Below are 25,119 nucleotides of genomic sequence, written 5' to 3' on the forward strand. Positions count from 1 at the left end.
AAGCTGGTTTGGTAGGAATCATGTGGTTACGAGTTATGATTAAATTTACTTGAGATCAAAGCTAACAATATCTTTTATATCACCAAGGCAGTTACTTAATCTTTTTAGATCTCTGTGTGTTTACCTAGAAAGCAAAGGATCTACAGGGTTGTTGTGAGGAATGAATTGCATATCTGTAAATAATTATTTTAACTACAAAATTTTGTTATTTTCCTGTTATTTTCTATGATATAAATATTCATTTCTTGAATTTTTCTCAATTTAAAAACTTTCAAAAACTGTCAGGTGATACAGAATCATGAAGATGCACAAAGTAGACTTACTTCTACTTCTTAAGTGTTTCTAGAGCAGTAACAACAGCAACAAAAATAAGTAACATGAGTCTTACTGAAGTAGGAATAAAGAAGTTCATTGGATAGAAAATACCTGTTCCAATTCACAGAAAATCTACAGGACTAATTTTTTTTATTGTTTATAATACCTTTATTCGTACTAAAATTTAGAAACAACCAAGATATTCTTCTGTAGGGAATGGATAAATAAACTCTGGTACATCAAAACACTGGATTATCATATAGTGCTAAAATAAATGCACTATCAATCTGCAAAGGCTATGTAAGATAAGACTAAATAAGATACCACTATGTAAGATATGACTCCAACTATGACATTCTGGAAAGGGTAAAACTATGGAGATTATGAGTGCCAGAGTGGTTCAGTCAGTTGAGCATCTGACTCTTGATTTTGATTCAGATCATTAATCTCAGAGTTAGGAGATTGATCCTGGCATTGGTCTGGGTGTAGAGCCTGCTTAAGATTCTCTCTCTTATAGGACTAATGTTTAAAAGTAACAACTGCAAAGAGCACTTCTACTCATCACACCCAACTTACAGTGAAGGCATTGAGTTTAGGATGGCTTCCTTCCAAAAAAAGAGGCTTTTTCTAACTTTCTAGTCATGCAAATCATTCTGACTTTGGGTATATAGAGTCTTCATGATTAAACAAAATTCTTGTGGGGATCCCTGGGTGGCTCTGTTGGTTAAACTTCTGCCTTCAGCTCAGGTCACGATCCCAGGGTCATGGAATTGAGTCCTACATTGAGCTCCTTGCTCATTGGGGAGTCTGCTTCTCCCTCTCCCTCTGCCACTCCCCCCACCTGTGCACAGTTTCTCTCTCTCTGACAAATAAAATCTAAAATGAACAAACAAAAAATAATTAAACAAAATACTTGCTTCCACACATACAATCAACAAAGATGGTGCAGTCTGTGCACATTCAAGAGATATATATGGAATGTGATACAGCAAACTCTCACCATATTTAATTTGTTATTTGCAGAGTGTACTACTTAGCAGTACAGTCTAACTACTACAGTGGTAAAGAATGTTGGGACAGGTCTCATAAACAAGATATTGTGAAGTTTCAAACCTGGAGTCTTTTTAAATGTAATTTGAGAATCTTAGGTGATTTCAATATTCAGGAATAACAAAGGAGACAAATCAAATGGAGTTCCAAGACCTTAAGTGATTCCATGGTGAGGAGGTCAGCTGTCATGCAACAGTGAAATGGCTGTTTTCTTTCACTGACACTTAAATTCCCTTGAAAACAAAATACAAACTTTGGCTAAGCTGAATTTTATAACCTGTAGTATGAGCTCAGCCAATCACGTATAAAAGTTGTATTTCAGGTAATTGTCACTCAGTGATTCCAAATATTTAATAATGGAAGGTACAGTCTATTGATTTTTCTATATTCTGTAAAATAAGAGTTGAAGACTGGCAGCTCCTATATTGAATCTGTCCCTCAGTATGTTTAATTTGGCAAACATACTATTGACCTCTTAAAAATCTGAAGATTTCCTATAAAAATATCTAGATTTTCCAGTTCCTTGAAAAGTAAGATTCTTGGGCTAGCATCCTTGCAAGGTAACAACTGCTATAATACATTACATGTATTAACATATGTATATGTACATATAATGTAAATAAAACATCATGTGTATTAAGATCCTATTGAATTAAATATTAAATTAAGTTAATATCCTATTTAATTTAATCTTATTAATATCCCATTATAATGAAGAGATAAAGATACACATTTTCATTGTATTTTCCCTAGTAGATTTTTTTTTCCTTGGGGGAGGTAGACAGTAGGGCAAAACTACATTTTCTTTTGCTTTTGAATCTACTTCTGAAAAGCTGTAGGGAAAATTTGGTTTTACTTTTGCTTCAGTATTAGTACTAATTTTACTCTCTTGTGCAAATTAGTATTCTTTCTTTGTAAGTCCACCTTATGGATATTCATGAGTAATCCTGAAATTTATCACGTTTCTCTCTTTGCAATAGTTTCTTAGAATTTAGAGACAAGGGGCGCCTGGGTGGCTCAGTGGGTTAAGCCACTGCCTTCGGCTCAGGTCATGACCTCAGAGTCCTATAATCAAGCCCCGCATCGGGCTCTCTGCTCAGTGGGGAGCCTGCTTCCTCCTCTCTGCCTGCCTCTCTGCCTGCTTGTAATCTCTGTCAAATAAATAAATAAAATCTTTAAAAAAAAAGAATTTAGAGACAAAATTATGAATCATTTTTCATATCATTTTTCATATATGTATTTATTTGGATCAGTCTTACCCTCAGATTTATTTACACTGCTAACTCTTTTTCTGCCCTTTTAAAAAAGTTCTTCCTCTTCATCTTTATAGTATTTTATCTTTCCAGGTTATTGTTTAGGTTATTTCTGGAATAACCTAACAAATAACCTTTTTGTTGACCAAATAAAAAAACAGGACTGTTATATGTAAGGAAATTTTGAGAAGAAATAACATATTTTACATTTAAAAGTACCCTTATTGAGGAAACACTGTATTAGCTCAAATAAAATAAAATGGTATATACCAAATCCGAGAGTATATTTCTATTCCTCTTCCCATCCTTTCTTTCTTCAGATATTATGTTGCCTCAACAATATCAATAATAATGAAAGGAATTCTATGTTTAACTACTTATTGTCAAAGTAATGCTTCGGCTCTTTTAAACATATTTTGAATTTGGTTTCAAAGATCTAGTTCTTTAAAGTCGTGTTAGATCATTAACCCAATGACCTAATGGGAAATTCTCAAAATAATTTATGTAAACTCAGAAATCTAGATAGATTAACCTGATTCAAAAAAGAAACTTGCAAAAGGTAAACTGCTGCTTTGGGAGAAGGGGTTGCCTGTGATCCAGCAGTATGGGGACTTTACATGTAGAATCTAAGCCTTTTAGCTCAATGTTACTTACTGCTGGAAATAAATTGTAGCTACACAAATCAAAGTGGCATTGATAAAAGGGAGAGTATGCTGCTATTGTCTGAGGTGTATTTTTTTTTAATAATTCCATTTGCATTTTCTTTGCTTTTCCTGGTATTGTTTGGTTTGTCTATTCGTACTTCATAAGTGAATCTACTCATTTGTTTTCTTATTCTAAACAAACATTTATCTTATAAATTTAAATACAAATGTGATGTTTCCCTGAAGCTTTTCTTTTCTTCTTCCTAAACTACTCATGTCTAAACCTCTATGGATTGGTATACTATTAACTGACACCACAATCAACCAGATCATAACAAGTTTAAAATGAGGGTATAGTCTGAAGAAGGAAATACAACACCATTATAAATATTAAAATCTAAATGATGAAATAATTCTTTTTAATAAAGCTTACATACATGTCACTAATGTACCCCTTCTGGATCTAGTCATATTATTTCCCCAAACCTGGACTCTCTTTCTGTTTATACTTCATCTATTAATGTCCATAATTTTCTTTAAGATTCGATTAAAATAAAACAACTATATAGAATTGGGTCTCTTATCTGGTTTTTGCATATTCAGGAATTCATGGATAAGCTTTAGAGATTTATAAGATCTCAGATTTTACATGATATTTTACATTACTATATATCTTTTCCCTCTGTGGAAGGAATTCAGAGCTTTTTTTTTTTAACTCACAGAGAATTCCAAGACCAATTTCACACTTTCCTGTTTTTATTTTTAATTCCAATTCTATACACCTTGCGTGTAAATAGTAGTTTATATGGCATTTGATTTTGCTTGGGCTTCAAATTCATCATATTAGCATGAATTAAAACCCAGTGAAAAAAGGATCAGTCATCTGTTTCTTTTGATTTTCATTAAAAATAAACAAAACTGCTCATTGAGAGAACTCATTTCACAGAAACAAAACCCACAAATAAATATGCTTATATTTATACAGATGATAAGCAGCAGAGATGATATTTAGCCCACATAATTAAACTTTAGAGACTGCTTTCTTTACCATTGTACCATTTCTTCCTTTTCGCAAGTCTTTTCTCATGTAGAGTGTAAGAATGAAAATAAAGAAATAATCAGCTCATATTATAACAATCACGATGTAACCATATTTGTTTTTTGTGTTTCAAGTACTTTTGTTCAGTCTATTTCTTTTCAAAAAAGTGTAATCTTCATTTTATTCTGTTTCAAAGTCATGGTGGAATTTGGTCTTTTATGAAAATGAGAGAGTACCATAGATTTTTACAACAGAGGAAAATAAAAGAGTTCTGTTCATGATTAAGAGTCAGGCAGGGGCAGGGGAAGAAGTAGAATGGGAAAAAAAGATAATCTGTACTGTTAGCAGCATTCTGTGTAGTGTGAGATGGAGAAGGGGAGAAAGAGAAAACTAGACTGGTGGGCAAAGCCTGGACCTTGAATGGCCCTGCATGCTTTGCTAAATGGTTTGGATTTAAGCCTGAAAGCTACTGGGAATCATAGAAAGACCTTTCACTAAATTCTGATAATGCTCAGATATACAATATTTATAGATCATTTGGGGAGCATTGAGACAATAAATAGAAAAAAAAATTCCAAGATGCTTTAAATTTACAAGGATATATATACGTTTGTGTGTGTGTGTGTAAATATACATATATATATATATATATATATATTTCATTAGCTCAAACACTCAAAGTTTATACTAAAGTCAAGTAGACTATCTCACACACACACACACACACACACACACTCACACATGTATGCACACACATTTTTATATTCTTTCCCTTTCCATGTCTCATCCAATTCCCTCACATAAATTAAAAATACCCCAACCTATTTTTCAGTATCTGTTAGGCTTGGGTGTATGTTGATGTTTAGAAATGCTGTCCTCTGCCAGAAAACAGGAAAAAAAAGATTGTGGAGTTTTATTTCCTCCTAACCTCTTGCCAAATGAAATTTGCTTCTGTTAACAGTTGTTGATTTTCCCCTGAATGGAGAGCTTCATTTCTCTGAGGAGCTTGTGATGACCTTTCCAACCAGAGTTCTGGCCCCTGTGGTTCCCCAGAGTCCCGGTTGCTTAAGCTTCCGGGCTTGGCATACAATCTATCTTCGTAATATGGCTTGTCCCAATGGAGTGTTAAAATGATGACTGTGTTTATATGTATATGCTCATGCTGCTTTACTGTTATGTTTTCATGTTGCTGATGCTGGTTATATTTTTAACTAATGCAATTTTATTGTATTTTTGCCCTGAAGCTATTTAAACCAAGCATTCAATTTGGGTAACCTAATAAATAAATAAATGCAGAGCCCTGAAGGAAATGTGGCAACCAATGGTAGAATTTATCCCAATATTTAAATGAATTCACCGTGACTAAATACTTGCAGTTAGAAGACTAGCAATTGTACAGAGATATAAAGGAATTTTTCCTCTGAAAGCTAAAAAAAAAATGAAAATCAGGATTGAAAAATATATATACCATGCTTTTGTTTGTTTGTTTGTTTAGTCAGAATACATTTTACATTTTATAAGAAATGTTAAAGCCCCCCTGAGAAAATAACTAATAATGGTGTTGTAAATATAATGAATTATTTAAATTGTGTGACCAATCTAGGTAAAAAAGATCTACTTTTTTATTGTTTTAATGGAGATTATACATTAATTTGTCATTCACTGTAAAATGCTTTGAAAAGTAAAAAGCACTGTGCATACAGCTTCCTGTATTACCTATAATCACCATGTGTCAGTCCCTATTCAGTTCCTAACTTGAATCATTACGCATTAGTAATTCCTGTACCTAAGGCAGCTGTTTGCTCCAGATACGTAGATATTCTTCACTTGCCTAAAAGTACTGCAAATCAGTTGGGCGGTGTATCAATAGTTTCATTTCATTTGCCAGCAGGCTGTGGACCTAACATTGGCCTTTCTGCCTCAAGAGAACTTTAACATTCCCTTTAGGAGGGTAGGCTCTCCTTGGTTTCTACAGATCCTTAGGGGATGGCTGTTTGCCTCCCAGACTGTAGAGAGCCAGTGCCAGGACTGATGGGATGCACTGTTTTGCTCTTCTTCATGATACATGGGACAGACTCCCTGGGGCTGTTGCTCATGTGATGGCAATATAATCTCTGCTGTGAACTAATAAGTCAAGCCCAGGGCCTCCCCTCTTTAACTTGTCTTCATTCCTTTAGACCTTGACCTTGATGATGGTTATAGATGCTATATCATTTGGTTATTAATCTGACTGCCCCTCACTCTCTCCCACCCCAATACACTTTCAGGGTATGGTAGTTGTATTTTACTTTCAATCCTACCAATTCTTTTTACCCTTACATGTAGGCCTCACTGAGGATTATCCTGATAAGAAGTTGGATGGAACTATCAAAACCATTTATTAGTACATGGGATTTAATGGGAACTTTAATAATAAATAAGAGGCCATATTTCACATCTTTAATGTTTATTGTCTGGGTCAGTTAGAAAAGTGGAAGTAAAAGAAAAAAAAAAAAGAAAAGTTGAAGAGAAGGAAATGAGAAAGAAAGTGTGGCTACCTAAGTACAGAGTCAATTATTACAATACTAAAATGATTTTAGTGTTGGAAATGCATAGACACAGAGACACAAAAAATATAGTGAAGCAAAATTTCAATGTATGACACTAAATATCTACCAGTAAAGTAAAATATATAAGTGAAATTCTATGTAAAGCAAGTAAAACGTTGTTTTTAGTTCATTAAAATTAAGTTTTGGTGTGCCCAAGTGGCTCACTCATTAAAGCATTTGACTCTGGATTTTGGCTCACGTCATGCATGATCTCAGGGTTGGGAGATCAAGCTCTGCATTGAGCTCCGCACTGGACATGAAGCCTGCTTAGGATTCTCTCTCTCCCTTTCCCTTTGTCCCTTCCTACCTTTCCCTCTCTCTAAAATAATAATAACAATAATTAAATTTTGATATTTGGACTCTACCATGAGCATTCCATTTAAAATTTAATATCTCATGGAAATGATGAACTTCTATAATATCTAAATGTTAGTGTATAGAATGTATTAATGTGATGAATTCCCTGTGTAATCAAGATATCTATTTTTCCATTTATTGTTCGAATTAGCTAGTCATCTTAAGAGATGTGTTAGATACCAACTATTAACTAAAACAAGTTGCAATACAGATATTTTACATTTGGAATTTACTTCTTGGCTTAGCAATACACTTAGCTCACAATGGGCATCAAATATTTACTGGAAATGATTCTAAAATATTATATCATTTAATTTGATATTTTAAAATAATGTGGAACATTCTTACATAGAAATAATGTGTATGAGTGTATACACACACACACACACACACACACACACACACATATCTGAGGAAACGCCAGAGAATATTTAGAAATTATTGATGGCTTATATTTTCTTTCTTTGGACTTTTTTCTCACCATTATTTTTTTCCTTTATCTTAAAAGGTTGATTCTATGGAATGGGCATAAAGGATTATTTAAGATTATAGTTCTTTTAGAGTGTGTCTCCACTTGTGTTTTAGATAATGGGTCAGCAAGTTATGACCTGCAGACCAATTCTGGTCCACTACCTGTTATCATAAATAAAATTTTATTGGAAGACAGTCATAAGCATTTGTAGACATATACTCTATGGCTTCTTTCATTCTAGAACAGGAGTTGGGTAGTGGCAATAGGCAAGTTCTAAAATATTTACTCTCTGACCTTTTACGGAAAATATTTGTCAACTCCTATTCTAAAATGGGGGAAATTTTGGTTATGATTCATAGAAAACCCCATTTAAGTGCATACATATCAAAAATAACAACATGCTGTGCTTAAAGATTCTGATACAGGTGAATATTCTGTGCCAGGAAGGTCATGTCAATTTAAGTGGATGCTCTTATGCTCCAAAGTTATTTGTGGGAAGGCTTTAGATGCAAATAATGACAACTACTTTTCCTTGGGAGGCCCATGTGTTCACAAGTACCAACCTAAAACCAAAACAAATTTCTTACCAAAAAGTGAATAAATCTGATCATTACACTCAGGAATATAATAACTAATTGCAAATTCAGTTGATGTTCACATAAATAAAGAAACAAAGGCTGACAGTTCAAATAGGCTCTGAAAGAATCTAACTACCCTCTATTCCTACGGAAAAAAGACAAAGTTCTATCCTATTGCTTATATCTTCACTCACAAAAGCTTGGCACGACTCAATTACTGAAAGGTGAACTAATTATTTTGTAGATCATCCATGCCACTTATCTCTTTTCTGTGTGTGTGTGTGTGTGTGTGTGTGTGTGTGTGTGTGTTTAATTTGCCTATTTTCTGCTGAATGCTTGAAAGTCCTACCATTTCACTGATCATTACCCACAACAGGAGAAGAAGGAAGCAGAATTTAAGACTATGGAAATGAATTCACTCTTGCCCTTATTTTTTGGCTCTATTAAAAGAAAAAGAAACAAGCTGAGGTTCTTAATTAAAATTGTCTTTCTGTTACCTATTGACTTTTGTTATTAATTATATCTTTTAAAAAACAAGAGATGTTCCTCCGCTTAGTGTCAAGATGCATAATTATCGTCTTAATACAGAGCTAAATTTATCTAAGAATAAGAGTAGATCTATTATTAATTTTCTGTATAGTTAAGATGAAGATAATTAACTTCTTCCTATTTTTATGAACTTTTTTAATATTTACTTTTAAAAATTATACTTCTCAGATTCCCTTCAATTGTCCTGATAATCACAGATAATGCTAGAAACATTATGGATTCTCAGAACAGGCTTTGTTATTAATTGATTCAAAAGCCTTGAGTCTTCTTTGTTCTTGATATAAAAGTCGTCTGCAGTATTGAGGTCAAAATGACCTTTCAGGAGCTATTTTGTCCCAGAAAACAAAAAGAGTTTTCCTATGGATAAAATCCATTAATAATTAACATTGTTTTGATATCTCAGTGTTAACATTTCCTGAGGAAAATAAATCAATCTGTGAGAGAATAAAGTTAAGCCAGACAATTTGTATCTCATTGAAAGTAAATATACCTCTCTAAAAATAGATGAAGTTTAAATATGCTTTTAATTGTGTTATCAGAAAATAATCCATATTTTCATTAAAGAAAACTAATTAAAAATCATTAGAAGAGATCATGTGATTTTGCTGAGTATATAATTTTTTAATTTCCTCAAATTCAAAGACAGTACTTTATTCATTCTCAATGAAATTCAGTGACTGAGACATAACAGCAGTTATTTTGATTGTGTATTTTAGTAAAAAGTAATTGAAAGCCTCAGAATATATTCATGAAAGAAAAACAAAACAGATGATTGAGTCTGATTGTGTATAGTATTTATTGGTATCTTGTTTTCTATGTTGTTAAGATTAAACTGTGCTGCTAAAAACATGATGGGTTCAGTTGAGATGGGATAGGATATAGACCAGAAGTCAAGAGATAATGGTTTTATTTAAAAAAATAAATAAAGATTTATTTTATTTTATTTTGTTTTATTATATTTATTATGCTATGTTAGTCACCATACAGTATGCCATTAGTTTTTGATGTAGTATTCCAAGATTCATTGTTTGCATAAAACTCCCAGTGCTCCATGCAATACATGCCCTCCTTAAATTTTAATTTCCCTTCCCTCTATGCTTAAATGTGTAACTAAGTCTTTAGCCACAGATCAAGTTTTGATAACTGCACTGTTCTGGGTGGATTCAATGTCTCTAGGTAGGATATTATCCCTTTTTTGTTGGCTGTACAGTCTGACTTTCCTGGATTTTCCACAAAGAATTTAGAATAATCATTTAAATCCAAAACCTCTCCCGAACATGTCTTTATGGCTAAAAGTTTTCAGTCTTAAATCTCTAACACAGAACATGATCAGATCCTTCTAGGAAGCAGTAAGTTTTTGTTATTTTTACATACTCGTAAGAATAATTTAATCTAAATGAGCCCTTTTCCTCATACACATGACTAAATAACTGAACCAAATGATCTTTCATTCTCTCCCACCTTTCTAAATTTTCTAAGTCTATGAGGTAAAACTTTTATGGCAGACTAACAGATTCTTTGGGTGACTGAAGAAGAAATTGTCTTTGTGGGAATGTCTGTAGCTATTGTAATGATAAAGCTTCAGAGTCTACTTTATCAAGTAGAGTTGTGGGAGTGAAAGAATAGAAACAAAGAAAAAAAGAGGCCAGATTTATTGCGGTTATTTAATACAATGTTCAGGTTCCTTCTAGTGCCCTTTGGGAAATTTCATTACAATGACCTATAATAAGTAGAAAGTTCTTTTTTTTTTTTTTTTCTATTAAAGAAAAATGAGAATGTAATTGAGAAAAATATAGTAATTACTGGGAGATCATATAAATGTTATGCTTAAAGAGTTAGGAAAAAGGGAAAGGGTGAATTATATTCCATCCTTACAGAAGCAGGGAGCTGGATGGAAGAATAAAGAACAGAATCTTTGCTTGAAACTCCAGCTGTGTAATCCTAGGCAAGTATTTTAACCTGTCTGAGTAATCCTTATTGTGAGGATTAAATGGAATAACAAATGTAAAACACCTGGCAATTAGTGGGTTGCCAACATATGCTAACTCCTCTTCCCCCACTGAATTTTTAGTAATGGAATCTTCTCACTGGCACTTACTGTTTAAATAATAGATACAAAAAAAATTAAGCTCTTTGTATCTTTCTGGAACTTACTATCTATTGGACAGAAAGGATGTAAACAAAAACAAAAATAAAAGACAAGGGAGATGTCCTATCTCTTTTATTCTATTGAATTATGGACTAAAAGTGCAAATATTTATCGGATAAATGAAAGTGATTATATTTTATTAAAGAGATGTACATGAATAGATCAGTATGCCTAGTCTTAAACATCAACATGAAAATAAACCACGAAATCTGGAGATAAGGCAAAGAAACAGAAAAAAAAAATTACTAGATATATAATACAAAACAAATAAGGGTTGGATTCTGAGGGTATAATCACATTTTGTGGTCAAGAAATTAACTCTTTCATTCAATATTATTTAGTGAGCATCCCTGTGTATTAGATACTTGACTATGAAACTACAAAAGCAAAATTATTGTAGGTTCCTTCTTGTATCTCTGAAGAGGGAAGTAGTACGTCAAATTAGTGAACGAATGAATGAATGAATGAGGATAAAGCCCAAAAGAAAATTGAGTCTCTAAAGCAGAAGCAAAATTAAACAGTTAAAGCAGAAAAATATGACCATGTGTAGGAATACATATTAATAATATTTTACATTTAAACTGCCTAGTGGATTTTGGAACTTGTTAAAGTTTATTCATGATAAATCAAAATTGAAGGTCAATACATATTTTTAAATTTGCATTTAATTTGTATTTGTGATGTAAATAAAAGATCACATATGTTCTATAATCAGTCAGCTCATTTACTTAGTGCAGCTGGCAGTAAATTTTCCCTTTTTAGACAGCCAAACAGAGGCATTCAAGAACAATGACCAGGAATGCCTGGGTGACTCAGTGGGTTGAAGACTCTGCCTTCGGCTCAGGTCATGATCTCAGGGTCCTGAGATCAAGCCCTGAGTCGGGCTCTCTGCTTAGCAGGGAGCCTGCTTCCTCCTCTCTCCCTCTCTCTCTACCTGCCTCTCTACCTACTTGTGATCTCTGTCAAATAAATAAATAAATAAATCCAAAAATAAAGAACAATGACCATAAATCAGGGTCAGAGGACCCCTCAAAGAAAAGAAAAATCCAAACATTTGAGGTATATTTAAGTTGCATTTAGAAGAAATTGCAAAATTTAGTCAAAATGAATTCTAGACAAACTGTTCCATTATCCGTCAAGTCTGTGCTGAAATTATTGGGTATAAATTTTTACAACAATTTCTGAATGGAAATTGACCTAAGGAATAGCTATCTAAAAATACTAAAAAAAAAAAAAAAAAAGAAAAAAAGAAAAAAGAAAAGAAAAGAAAATGTATATTTGTTTTAGAAATGTCTTATTCCTTGGGAGGAATATGGTTGAGACTGTTCCCCAAATGAGTAAAAGAACTACCCCCTCACATTCCTAATTGAATAGAATGTAAAATTCCAGTTGGAGTCTAGTTTCTCAGCCAGGTTCATGGACCACCTGACTTATATCTGTGGGTCTCTGCTTTAAGAGGTTTTTCAAATCTCAAACTAATCTGCAATCCAGAATCAATGTCTTTGAAGTAAAAAGAACTTTATCATTAGTACAACTTGTTTTTTTAACCTGTGAGGAAACTTAAGCAGCAAAACTGTATCTAAGTCATCAGACTCTCATTTCCACATATGTTCCATTGTATGCTGTTGTGATATTTGCTATCACATATGTCTAAACATTTTGTGGGTAGCATGATGAGATTCAGTTGCAAATCTTTGGTTTGGGTTGGTGTCATTTATATCATTTAGGAATTTGTTGTGCCTGAGAGATGTTTAGAATAAAGTCTTAGTTTAAGTTTAAAAAAAAAAAAAAACCCAAGAAGTTAATTCAAGAGTACTTTTGCCCTTTCGAAAACAATCTGAGTTGAGAGAAACTACACCATATGCTCTTTTAACCCAGGCAATGTAAAGCAAAGTGCTAAGCAATTATATGGTGGATTTGATCAGTTTTGACAGTCTGTCTTGAAACTCAAGCCAGAATCCCCTGCTCTTTCTACCACAGCAGGTTTCAAGACTAAATTATATGACTAATTACATCAAATTTCTACTCTACTTTGGCAATGGCCTTACAAAACCTGCATGTGCAAAATGACTTTCCTAATCAGCTTTAACAATTCTGTTATGATTATTTTACAACTTCTATATCAGAATACATAAAATAATGACAGATAAAAATATTTGAATGCCCTCTGAAACACTCTGAATTATCTTATACCAAAGTCATCCTAGAACATTCTCATTCTTTCTTCAATTCCTGAAACTTATATTCATCAAATAGAGTGTTTGATTAGAGAATTTATAATCTGATAAATATAAATCAGTTCAGGAAGTTCTCCTCATTCTTTGCTTGAAACATGTCCAAGAACATGTGGATTATCTGGATAATTTCTTTAGTATGTATAATACCATAATCACATAAGAAATGCATGGTATTCACATTGGCAGTATATCCTTTACAGTAATGTACTTGTGAAATTGAGGTGCTCTAAAGGTGAAGGTCATTCACATTAAATAGACAATGATTTTATAATAATCCAAACCTAAGAAATTACCTAGTGAAGCTGCAAGGAGATGGACAATCACTTGGGATATTCATGAAACTAAAGCAATCTCTTCAAAACTTAATGTGCAATGCTCATTTTAACTTAGAGACACAAACACATAGAAATGACAGATGGGATATCACTTCTGAGATGAAAGTAAATTAACTTTGGGGCAATTTATCTTTCACAGAATATTAGGGGCAGTGCCTGCAGACCACAGATGTACACCTCATGAGGAACCTACCAAGACATCTGTGAGGGAGGGGGGGAATGTAGTTTATATTCAAAGTGTAACTTAGTAATGACATGTCAACCACACTCCAGATGAATGTTTCCAACATATAAGATAAAAAAAGAAAAATATATTTTGAACACCTTTTCTTTTTACATATGAGGTGAGTGATAAGTGAAAAGCTCTAGTTCTTATATATTAGTGGACCAACTAATAACTAACTAAGTTGTTAAATATTTCAGAAGACAAATATATGACCTTGGAGAACACTTTGAAAATGATTCCTTTCTTATGACCACGCAATATATGCCCTCCACCCCAGCATCCAATCCATTAAATAAATCACTTTATTGTCTGTTTGCATGCTAGATTTTAAATACTGAACACATTTCTTCATCATTTTATTCATCTTTTGGTACAAGCACAGTGCCTAGCACATAAAAAGTGTTCAATAAATATTTGTGGAATAAATTAAAAAGTGAATGAAAAATTCTTCCAATTTCTTAAGCAGAAGAAAACTTCTACTTAAAAAAAAACGTTACTGGGGGCGTCTAGGTGGCTCAGTAGGTTGAGTCTGCCTTGGCCACTGGTCATGATCCTGGAGTTCCCAGGATGGAACCCTATGTCAGTCTCCCTGATCAGCGGAGAGTCTGCTTCTCCCTCTTCCCCTCCCCCAACTTGTGTGCACTTGCTCTCTCTCTCTCTCTCTCAAATAAAGAAAATCTTTTAAAATATAGTTACTGACTGTATGAATGTCTGGCAGGCTAATGATTTCTTCTGTGATAGTTTCCACATTAATTTCTAATTTATCAACAAGTCCTACAGCTGATTAAACTTTGCAAATGAGAGGGTCAGGTCTGCAATGGATAATGTTGAGGCCCAAGGTCACAGTCTCCTCCTCTTAGCTTGCAACTGGATGTCAGTCAGTGGGAACACATCACCACTTACTAGGGGTTTTTTTTAAGCCTTAAGGATCAAATTCGGTGTTAAAATAAAATAAAAATTATGCCTTTCTAATTTTTTGTTTGTTTTCATTTTGGAACGGGTTTGGGGTTTAGCAACTTAGAAGTTGGAGAAGATTAAATGAGTGGTAAGTAAAGCATTTAATGAGAGTAGGAAGCAAAAACCATAGAAGGTACCAAAGGATAAGGAGGTATGAGGAGGAGAAACCAGAGAAATTAAAGAGCCTAAGTAAAGTGATCGGTCACTTATTTTATACTGTTCCAAATACAGATTTTTTTTTTTTTACTTGCTGAGTAAATTATTTTTATATAATATTCATTCTGAAATATTTAAATATTATATATCAATTTAAAATGAGAGTTCATAGCTTCACAAAATTACCAACCTTCCCTGGTACAATTGGTTTGGGCTTCATCACTGAAGTCTCCACAGTCATTGTCACCATCACAGGCCCAGTGTCCTGGGATGCATCGGCCACTAGAACATCTGAACTGATTATCCAAGCAAGAGTGAACACAGCCGACCTCATCACTGCCATCCCCACAGTCATCATCTGGAAAGAAGCAGCAACATCAAGGAAGTGAAAACTGACCAGGAAGAAAACTTTCCTTATGAAATATCTACCATTTCTTTTTGCTATATAGAGTATTCTTTTGTTTTTGATAAAAGAATGATAAATTAATGATGAGCATTTCCCACAAAGAGTGGGGAAGATTATCTTTTCAATATTGTTTCACTTCTGATGGAATATCAGCTAATAAACAAAGAGGGAAAATAAAACTTCATTTTGGATTTTAAAGCTTAATTTCTATTTCACTCAGAAATGACTAACCGCTGACTAAACAAATCAATGCAATATGAAATAATTGTAAAATGGGAGAACAATGGTGATTGCAGGAATTTCATGGAATGATACAGCTGGTGATATAATTATCATAGAAAATTTTTGTTTAGACCTATAATCCCTATGCCCCAGAGTTTATAACCATATCTTTAATTCAGAACCTTCTTTTCCATTCTCAACATGAGACGTCACTATGTACCCTTCCTCCACCAACTCGTAAGTGTGTGTTTATACTGGGGAATTGTCACTGTCATTAACAATGATTTATATTCTTTATTAACAACTGTTGCAGGAGGGAGGTGAGAGAAATGTGAAGTGAAAATTGATTAAACTGAAATCATGAGTGAGAATTATGATTTATACATAATTCATTTACCTGTGTTTGGCATAATTTAGCATAATGATACAATTGAGTATAAGAACACAAACATTATTTGTACATAAAGGGCAAGGTGGCAGAGTTGAGACCATTTGGATAATTCTACAATAATTTATAAACTCCTCCAACATGAGGTGACAAAGCACTTTACATCAGTGCTTTGGAGAACCTGAATAATCCAGGTCATTTCTTCAATTGTCCCCTTTACTTCCTGTCTGCAGACTTAAACTATGTCCAGCATAATGTCTGAACACAAATCTCCTTCCAGCCTCAAGGGACAGATCGAGTTCCATTATCCTTAATGTTAATCCCCACTGATGAGCCAGGTGGCCCCTCATCACTTGTCTTAGCCATTTTGCTCAGCCCTGCAAACTTCTCGTATAAACTGCATCTGAAGGAGGTGAAGCAGCATGGACAGCCAGGCCCCCAATCAAATCAGTGCAATATAGGGAACATTTGGTACTTGCCAGAGTCGCAGTGCCATTTGCTGCTAATGCATCTTCCACTTTTACATATAAATTGAGTTAGTGGCTCACAAGTTGGAAATTCTATGAAAGATAGAAAAACATTCAATAGGAAAGAGGTTATTGACTGTGCTTGATTTAATTTGTATCTCATTTGCTAATGTGACCAGAACTCCACCCCTGTCTTTCACAAAAGGCAGAGGAAACAGTAGATTAACGAATATAGTGATATAAACTTCTTAATGACATAGGATACCTATACGTATCATATTTTTTTAAATGAGTACTTTACAGTGACTGGAAGCCTCGGAGAATCATTTGATGAAGAACTGTATTCCCTGAACTGCACCACTGATAAGAAAGTTCGAAGGCAGTTAGTGTCAGACCTCGTACTGGCCCTTGGGACTTGGGCTGGTCTAGCAGTTACGCTTCCCAGGGATTCCATCTACGCCTATTCTGGATCATTCCTTTCTAAGAGTTAGGACTTTAAAAATTATTCAAAGTCATGTTACTTGAACATTTTATTAGTATTTTCACCAGTGAAGCACATTGATGATGGTGTCTTTAGGAAATAAGAATTTTGAATGACATTGTTACAAATTTTATAGAATGATTTTTTTTCCCTTAAAAACTATGACATTTTTGGGGCACCTGGGTTAAGCTGCTGCCTTCGGCTCAGGTCATGATCTCAGGGTCCTGGGATCGAGCCCCGCGTCAGGCTCTCTGCTCAGCGGGGGGCCTGCTTCCTCCTCTCTCTCTGCCTGTCTCTCTGCCTACTTGTGATCTCTGTCAAATAAGTAAATTTAAAAAAAAAAAAAAAAAACTATGACATTTTTAAAGTTAAAGTCTATATTATTAACCTGTAGTTTTTGGCAAGTCATCGCTAGCTAGAATAGTAAAATGTGAGCAAATTAATTTTGCATGATAGTCACAAAGACATAGGTTGTGTATTATTTTCAAATGTGTATTATTTTCAAAATAATATTTCAAATGAAATTAAAGGCTATTCATCCTCACTCTTAAAATGTTAAAACAGTAAGTCAACTCTGGAGCCTGTGAGAACTCTCTCTAGTGTGACAAGCAGACTGACAAGCAACAGTATCCATGAATAGACTATAAGTGATAGCCATTTCTAGTACTGGTAACTTGTTCAAATCACAACAAAAATTGATATTATTTCATTAATAATATGTAAGGAAAGTGGTAGACTCATAACAGATCTGGTTGGTAGGGTATTGATTACTTGCTTTCCACTTCTTAAAAAACAATTTTTTTGTGTGAGTTTACATTTGAGTATATTCCCCATAAGTTATTGGAATTTGAATGGAAATTATTCTAAAGATTATTTATTTATTTATTTGACAGACAGAGATCACAAGTAGGCAGAGAGGCAGGCAGAGAGAGAGAGAGAGAGAGAGAGGGAAGCAGGCTTCCTGCGGAGCAGAGAGCCCGATGCGGGGCTCGATCCCAGGACCCTGAGATCATGACCCGAGCCGAAGGCAGCAGCCCAAACCACTGAGCCACCCAGGCGCCCCTGAATGGAAATTATTCTAAAACTGAACAAATCTTAATTAAATTTTGTGACTACCAAAGACATGCTTCAAGATATAGATTTTAGAATAAATTTAACTTTCTAGAAACAAAATAAAGTTATCAGAGCCTAAATATTCTTCAAAAACAGAAGTAAAAAGGAGGCAATCACTGATATGAAGAGACAAAAGACTATATCAAAAGCTATCCATGCAGCAACTCAACAAATTTTCTGACATATAAAGGGAAGCACTCGAAAGAAAAGTGGAAACACTCAGGGCATAATTTAATCAATACTTCTAAGAGAGTTTTCTTTTGTTACCTGACAAGATAATGAAAACTTATGTGTTTATCTTTCAAGAATCAACAGGGATATTGTCTAAAATATGTTTTCTTCTTTAGATAAACATTTAATGTTTCAAAGATGTACAGTAAACATGAATAATTACTTTAAACAAAATATTAGTATAAGTTATGGTTAAAATGAGTAAAAAACAAAATGCAGCTTCTAAGATACGATGAGATCTAATTTTTAAAAATAACAGTGCATCTTTTCGTATATGTGCTGCCGAAGTGAGCACAACACTGCATCTTTTCGAATCTAGAATAGATTATTCACATTTTCAATCGTTCTTCATAAACTTAGGAACATATTTACCAATATCATATATTTAAGTTGGAAAAAAAAAAGAAATCATCCCAAGCATTTGGAGACCTCTGAAATTTGGTAATACTTCATTGGGAAATTTTTCAAATGACCTTTAAGATTCTACCTCTAAGATTCGAAGTCTAAAAACTGTTCCCCATGTCTCCCCAAAAAACCTGGAAGTTAGTTTGCAAAAGGTAAAAAACAACAACAAAAACAACAAAAAAAAACTTTAAAAGTAAATAAAATAATCTAAAACCCAGTGTACCTTCAATCTCTAAGAAAATGAGCGCTGTATCTGCCCACAGTGAATATAACCTACATACTTGCATATGATGTGTATGTGATCTTAAATAGTTGCATCACATTCCTGATTTATTTTTTCACTTAATACTTAGTTACATTATTTCTTTTGGCAACCTCCTTATCTTAGTTTATAGGACCAAAAAAGTACTATACAGAATTTAAGAAAATGGCAACTAGAAGAAAGCATAGGGCAAATCACTAAAAAGAGCAAAGGAATTAATTGAAAGGATGGGTATAAGGGAGTGAATGAATTAGTGAAACTAATGTTTCATTTCTGTTTCATTGACAAAGCACTGTGACCTTGAGTAAATCATAGCCTCTCTGGTGACAGACATGTGGTTTGTAACATGATCTCTCAGGTCCTTAAAGTTGTAAGGGTCAAGAAATCAGAAGAAAGGTCATCTGGAAATGCACAACACCCTGAAGGCATTTAATGTAGCAAAAATAGGGTTTATCTACTGAATAACTCCTGGGATTATCACAGAATTCCAATAAAAGATAGTAACTAAATTTCAGAAAAAGAAAAATAGAAGAAAAAAAATTAAAATGTTAAAATTATCTTTGGATTTTTCTCTGCTTAATAATGCAGTCAATGGGCAACACATTTTAGAAGGAGTTCCATCAAAAATTTAATTATAATATAAGGCATTTCATTCTTCAGTAACATTGGAAAATACTGTATCCATAAATCTTAGTATCTTCTCACCAGTATCTGATAGGAGAAGACATATGACAATACTCTTTCTTCTAAAAAATAAAACAAAAGCTTCTTAAAAAAAATTTTACATTTGTCTGTTCTTCAATATTAGCTTAATTTAAGAGCTGAAAATAGTATCTGGAATTCAGTCTTTTTCTAGGCACTTGTTCTTTTTAAGGTACTATGAATTCTTTTATTTGAAAAAGACTTAAATATTAAGCACAACCTTTTCTTTCTTGACTTTGACTTTGGATCTCCCATGAGACAGACTGACGGACACTTGGAAAGATTACCTGATTAACTCTGAAGAGAAAGAATTATGAATGAAAGTGGCTTACATTTTATATTAAAATTACAATAAAGAAAAGAAAACTATATTTTATTTCTGTGGTTACTTCAACCTCATAGAATATTTAATGTGGAGTAATGGACTGTTAAAAAATCGTCTATTGGTGCAGGTGGTATGCTCAATTTATCTATTATATCTTTCACTTAAAATTTATTGCCAGGTTATATGTAAGCTATTATGTAAATGGCAACAATTTTCTCTCTCTCTCAAGGGTAATCTTCATTGGTAATGGTACTTATATTTATCCAGTACACAAAGCTTAGATGTACTTTTCAGATCCAATTTGTTTCTTTCCTGTCTCTATGAATTTTCTTATGTATTTCTCCTTCTTGAGCTCACAGTGAGTATTTCTAAGTAACTGATTATTGATGTCTCAAAATAAAATTATCAAAGGTTTTTTTGAAAGTATGTGGTCCATATTCTATATGTATATAGATTTGACCATCATGACTAAGTATGGGGAAAATGTATAGGAGATTCAAGTTAAAATAAATGACAAAGTAAGAATATTACAGAAGCCCAGGTAGGGAATTATTATCTAAACTAGGAGACAATAATACTCACATTGCCTATAACTATTTACTGACTATGAGATACTACACTAGCTATGTATATACATTACCTATACTCTTCACACCAGCCTTTCAATTGTTACTGCTAGCCCTGATTTGTAAAAGAAAACAGCATAACTTGCCTGAGGATACACTGCACAGCCAGCAAGTGTCAGAGTAAAATTTGAATAATAGCGTGACTGATTCTAAAATATATTATTTTTTTCATCCCTATACCATGCCAATCATACCAATAACCTTTAAAAATATATAGCACAAGGTCGCCTGGGTGGCTCAGTGGGTTAAAGCCTCTGCCTTTGGCTCAGGTCATGATCCCGGGGTCCTGGGATCAAGCCCCACATTAGGCTCTCTGCTCAATGGCAAGCCTGCTTCTCCCCTCTCTGCCTGCCTCTCTGCCTACTTGTGATCTCTCTCTGACAAATAAATTAAAAATATATATATATATATATAGCACAGAAACATTTTTGGAAGGATGGAAAATTTAATTCTCCTCTGTGTTTTATGTAGTCCATTTAAATTTTAATTCTGATTACAACCTATTCTAAGGTACACAATTAAATATGGCTATAGGAAAATAATGCTTTTTTAAAATTTACAGAGTGTAGGATTATATCCTTTAAGGAAATACATAACATTTCTCAATGATGATACTAGTTGTGGCTCCTGAGAATTGGTACGTGCAGAGGACAGACTTCAAAAGATCCAATTAAGTAAATATACTTTGGAGAAAACCAGGAGAAAACAGTGCACCACCAATAATCTTCATTTTGCTGCTCTTTCATGGTTGTTATATAAAACCTCATTTTATACATCACATAAATCATATATAAAGAACATAGTTTATGGGCAGGCAAATCAGAGTTGAAATCCTGATTTTAACACTAATTATTATATAACCTTGGATATTTATTAACATCTTTAACCTCAAGTTTCTACTCTGTAAAACATAGTAGAAAACCTCTTCAAAATTTTTTTTCATTCAAAATATTGAGAGATTTATACCAGATAGAGTTCTAGACCTTAGTGATATATTACTTAGAATGAATGAATATGAATGAATAAAATAGTGCTAAACACTGGAAATACAAACTTCAGCATTTTCATTTCTTGGAGTGCTTACAATCCAGTAGAAAAAATATCTGTAGTATATTTAAACAAGTGACTTCAATAAATTTCTGATAAATACTATGATAGAAACAATATGAGGTGTTATTGCAACCCACAACAGAAGTGTCAAAACTACTTAGATAGTCACCCCAGAGGAAGTTATCTATAAGCTGATATGAATGATATATTCAGGTTAAATCATGAGGTGAGCAAGAGGGGAATGAGTGCTTTTAGTATATTCTAGAAAAAAGATGGCATTCCCGAAGGCTCAGAAGTCACAGTATATAAAATGTTTGAAAAACTATAAAAATTTCGGAATGGCTGTAATACTGTATAAGAAGTACTGAAATTTTAGGAGCTACAAATTGGAAGGAGAAATAGATTTGGAAGTGATTACTACTGAAATAACAGAGCCTTGGAAGTCTAAAGGAACATCCAGGAAGTGTACGCAGAATGAGACTAGTAGGAAACTTAGAAAAAGATATTGAACAGTTCTGGCAATGAGGGAGACAAAGACAAATGTTGGATAAAGTAATAACCAACCATTTTAATACATGGTTGCATGTGTAAGAAAATAATATAAATTTTCAGAGTCCAAAAATTAGAAGTGTACTGAAAACTAGAAAAGTTAGCGTGTTTTCATAGCTCTGTGTGTGTGTAAAATCAATGCTGCTGAAATGTCTGAAGAATTCATGTTTACTCTTCACAGAAATTTAAAGGGCTGCATCTTTGTCTGCACCAATAATTACTTCCCAGGGGCTGATAAATTTATTTTGGGAATGCAGAGCTCCAGATAAAAGAGAAAAGCAAAGTAATCTGAGGATTGCAAGGACCCTATAGATAGATTGCCCAAGAAATTAATCAGAAGGCAAGGACAAATTAAGTGGTATTATGAGAGGGTTTCATAAACCTGGATGTATATTAGAAGTATCTGTACAGCTTTTAAAACTACTTATACTTGAGCCTTTATTATAATTCAACTGGTAGTGTAGTTTCTCCAGTGCTGTGGGTTAAATCATATGTATCAGAAAGATATGTCCAGTCCTTGGGGCGCCTGGGTGGCTCATTGGTTAAGCAGCTGCCTTAGACTCAGGTCATGATTTTGGGGTCCTGTGATGGAGTACTGTGTTGGGTTCCTTGCTCAGCTGGGATCCTGCCCCTCCCTTTCTCTCTCCTTCTGTGCACTCCATCTCTCACTCAAATAAATAAATAAAGCCTTAAAAAAAAAATATATATATATATATCTAATCCTTACCCCTGGTACTTGTGAATGTGACTTAGAAACAGAGTCTTTGCCCATGTAATTAAGAATCTCAAGATGTGAATTTCCACAAGGAAAGGCCATGTGAAGATGGAGACTGCAGATTGGAGTGACGTGGCCATAGCCAAGGAGAAGCAAGAGCCAAAAGAAGTTGGAAGAGGCAGAGGATTCTCTAGAGGGAGGCGCTGCTGATTTTGGATTTCTGGCCTCCAAAACCATGAGATTAGGGATTTTGTGGTTTTAAACCACCATGTTTGTGGTGATTTTTTGTAGAAGCCTTAACAAATTCTAATTATAGGGAATGTTGACATCACATAGTTTAGATTTTCAGGACTTGCCTTAGGATAAGAGTCACATAAGGTGCTTTTCCTAAAATATATATTCCTAGACTCTATGCAACACCTACTAACTGGGAATTTTGGAGGTAGTGGCCTGGGGATCTTTATTAGTACCAAGCTCCCTGGATGATTGATATCTTCAAGCAAAAAGCTGCGGAAATGCTGAGTTAGGTCAAGGAACTGAAAGTTGTTTTTAATCATTTCTCCTGTGGCTTTCAATATACCCTACCAGGGTTTGCCTAACCTCCTACTTTGTTGCATACAGAGACTTATTAATCTAGTTTGTATAAAAGAAGGCACTGTAAACAAAGGCAATGGAAAAGCATGTCACATACCTGTAAGAATAACAAAAAGACAACTTAATAGAAGCTTGCATATCACTTCTAAACAAAAATAATAAAAAATGTTTACATATAAATGAAAGAACAGAGCAAGACCATCTGGAATACAAAGCATAAATCTGCAAGACACAAATAGGAAAAATAACTTAATTTTCTTGTTTCCAACATTTTTTAAAAGATTTATTTATTTATTTGAGAGAGAGAGAGAAAGGGAAAGCAGGAGCACACACTCAGGGTGGGGGCAGGGAGAGAGTCTTAAGAAGATGCCATGCTGAACACTGAGCCAGAGCCGGGCTCAGTCCCACCATGCTGAGATCACGATCTCAGCCAAAACCAAGAATTGGACGCTTAGCCAACTGTGCCGCCCAGGCGTCCCTGTTTCCAACATTTTAATAGAAGTAATTATTGTCAGATTGTAAAGTAAAGAACAAATAGGTTTGATAATAAGTTAAAATTCTAAATCAAAGAAAAGAGAAAAAATAACTAATTGCTAAAAATGAGTTTATCCTCACGTTGGAACAAGTTATCAAACAAGAAATGTAACAAATATTTTTGGTCTCAGAATATTCACAGTGTGCTTCCCCATCTCTCTCTGCCTGCCAAATAAATAAATAAAATCTTTAAAAAAATATTTTGAGGAAGCAACATTTTCGGGACACCTGGGTGGCTCAGTGAGTTAAGCCTCTGCTTTCAGCTCAGGTTATGATCCCAGGGTCCTGGGATCAAGCGCTCCATCAGGCTCTATGCTCAGCAGGGAGCCTGCTTCCTCCTCTATCTCTGCTTGCCTCTCTGCCTACTTGTGATCTCTGTCTGTCAAATAAATAAATAAAATCTTAAAAAAAATATTAAGGAAGAATATTGACAGTGATTTTGAGATGAATGGAAGATAAGAAAGATGAAGAAAACTGAAAAAGGGTAAATAATATTGCCCCCCTTTCAAAAATGAGTGAAAAATTTTAAACAGTAGAGAAATAAAGATTACATGTACTTCTGACAATAATTCAAGATAAACTTGCTAAAACATGATTTTGTCAGCATTTTTGAAGAGATTATTTGCTCAAGAATAAAATAAAAACAAGTCATGCTAAAACAACTTCATTTATTTGCCAATACAATTTTTAAGTAAGTACCTATCATGAAAATGCCATAAATAGAATGTTCTCAAATTTTTAGCAATGTTTGAGAAATCTCAAGACAAATGAAAGTACCATGTATTGCAAAGTGGTGGTAAATTGAAGTGAATGAGTAACTTGTTTAAAACTGTACCTATACAGTTTAAATCACTAATTTTAATTATTAAATCCCTGGAGGATATTTTGAATTACTTGCCAAAAGCTTCACATCTTTGTTACTATTATTTGGTTATGGCCTTAAAAATTATCTTATCAAATTTTTGAATTATGTAAAACTGGGAAACATCATTAATATTATGCATTCAAAATCCTAAAACTACATCAGGGTTAGAAGTTATAGGTGGACAGAAATATAAAAGTGATAGTGTGTAGCGGGAAAGACCAGACCCATATACATATTCAGAAATAGGTGGATAAAGAAGACTATCAAAATAAAAGGTAG

At 33.8% G+C, this 25,119-nt stretch overlaps 1 protein-coding gene across 1 annotated transcript in view; it reads right to left on the minus strand.

Moving 5' to 3' along the window:
* LRP1B (LDL receptor related protein 1B) overlaps window positions 1-25,119 on the minus strand; it is a 2,000,743-nt gene that overhangs the window by 745,257 nt on the left and 1,230,367 nt on the right. Inside the window, exons 19-20 of the mRNA XM_059166755.1 lie at window positions 16,401-16,481; window positions 15,096-15,263 (exon numbers count right to left, since the gene is read on the minus strand). Coding sequence (XP_059022738.1) covers window positions 15,096-15,263; window positions 16,401-16,481 — 249 coding nt within the window. The remainder of the gene's footprint in view (window positions 1-15,095; window positions 15,264-16,400; window positions 16,482-25,119) is intronic.

This window comes from Mustela lutreola, chromosome 3, assembly GCF_030435805.1.
Source record: "Mustela lutreola isolate mMusLut2 chromosome 3, mMusLut2.pri, whole genome shotgun sequence".
Taxonomy (NCBI): domain Eukaryota; kingdom Metazoa; phylum Chordata; class Mammalia; order Carnivora; family Mustelidae; genus Mustela; species Mustela lutreola.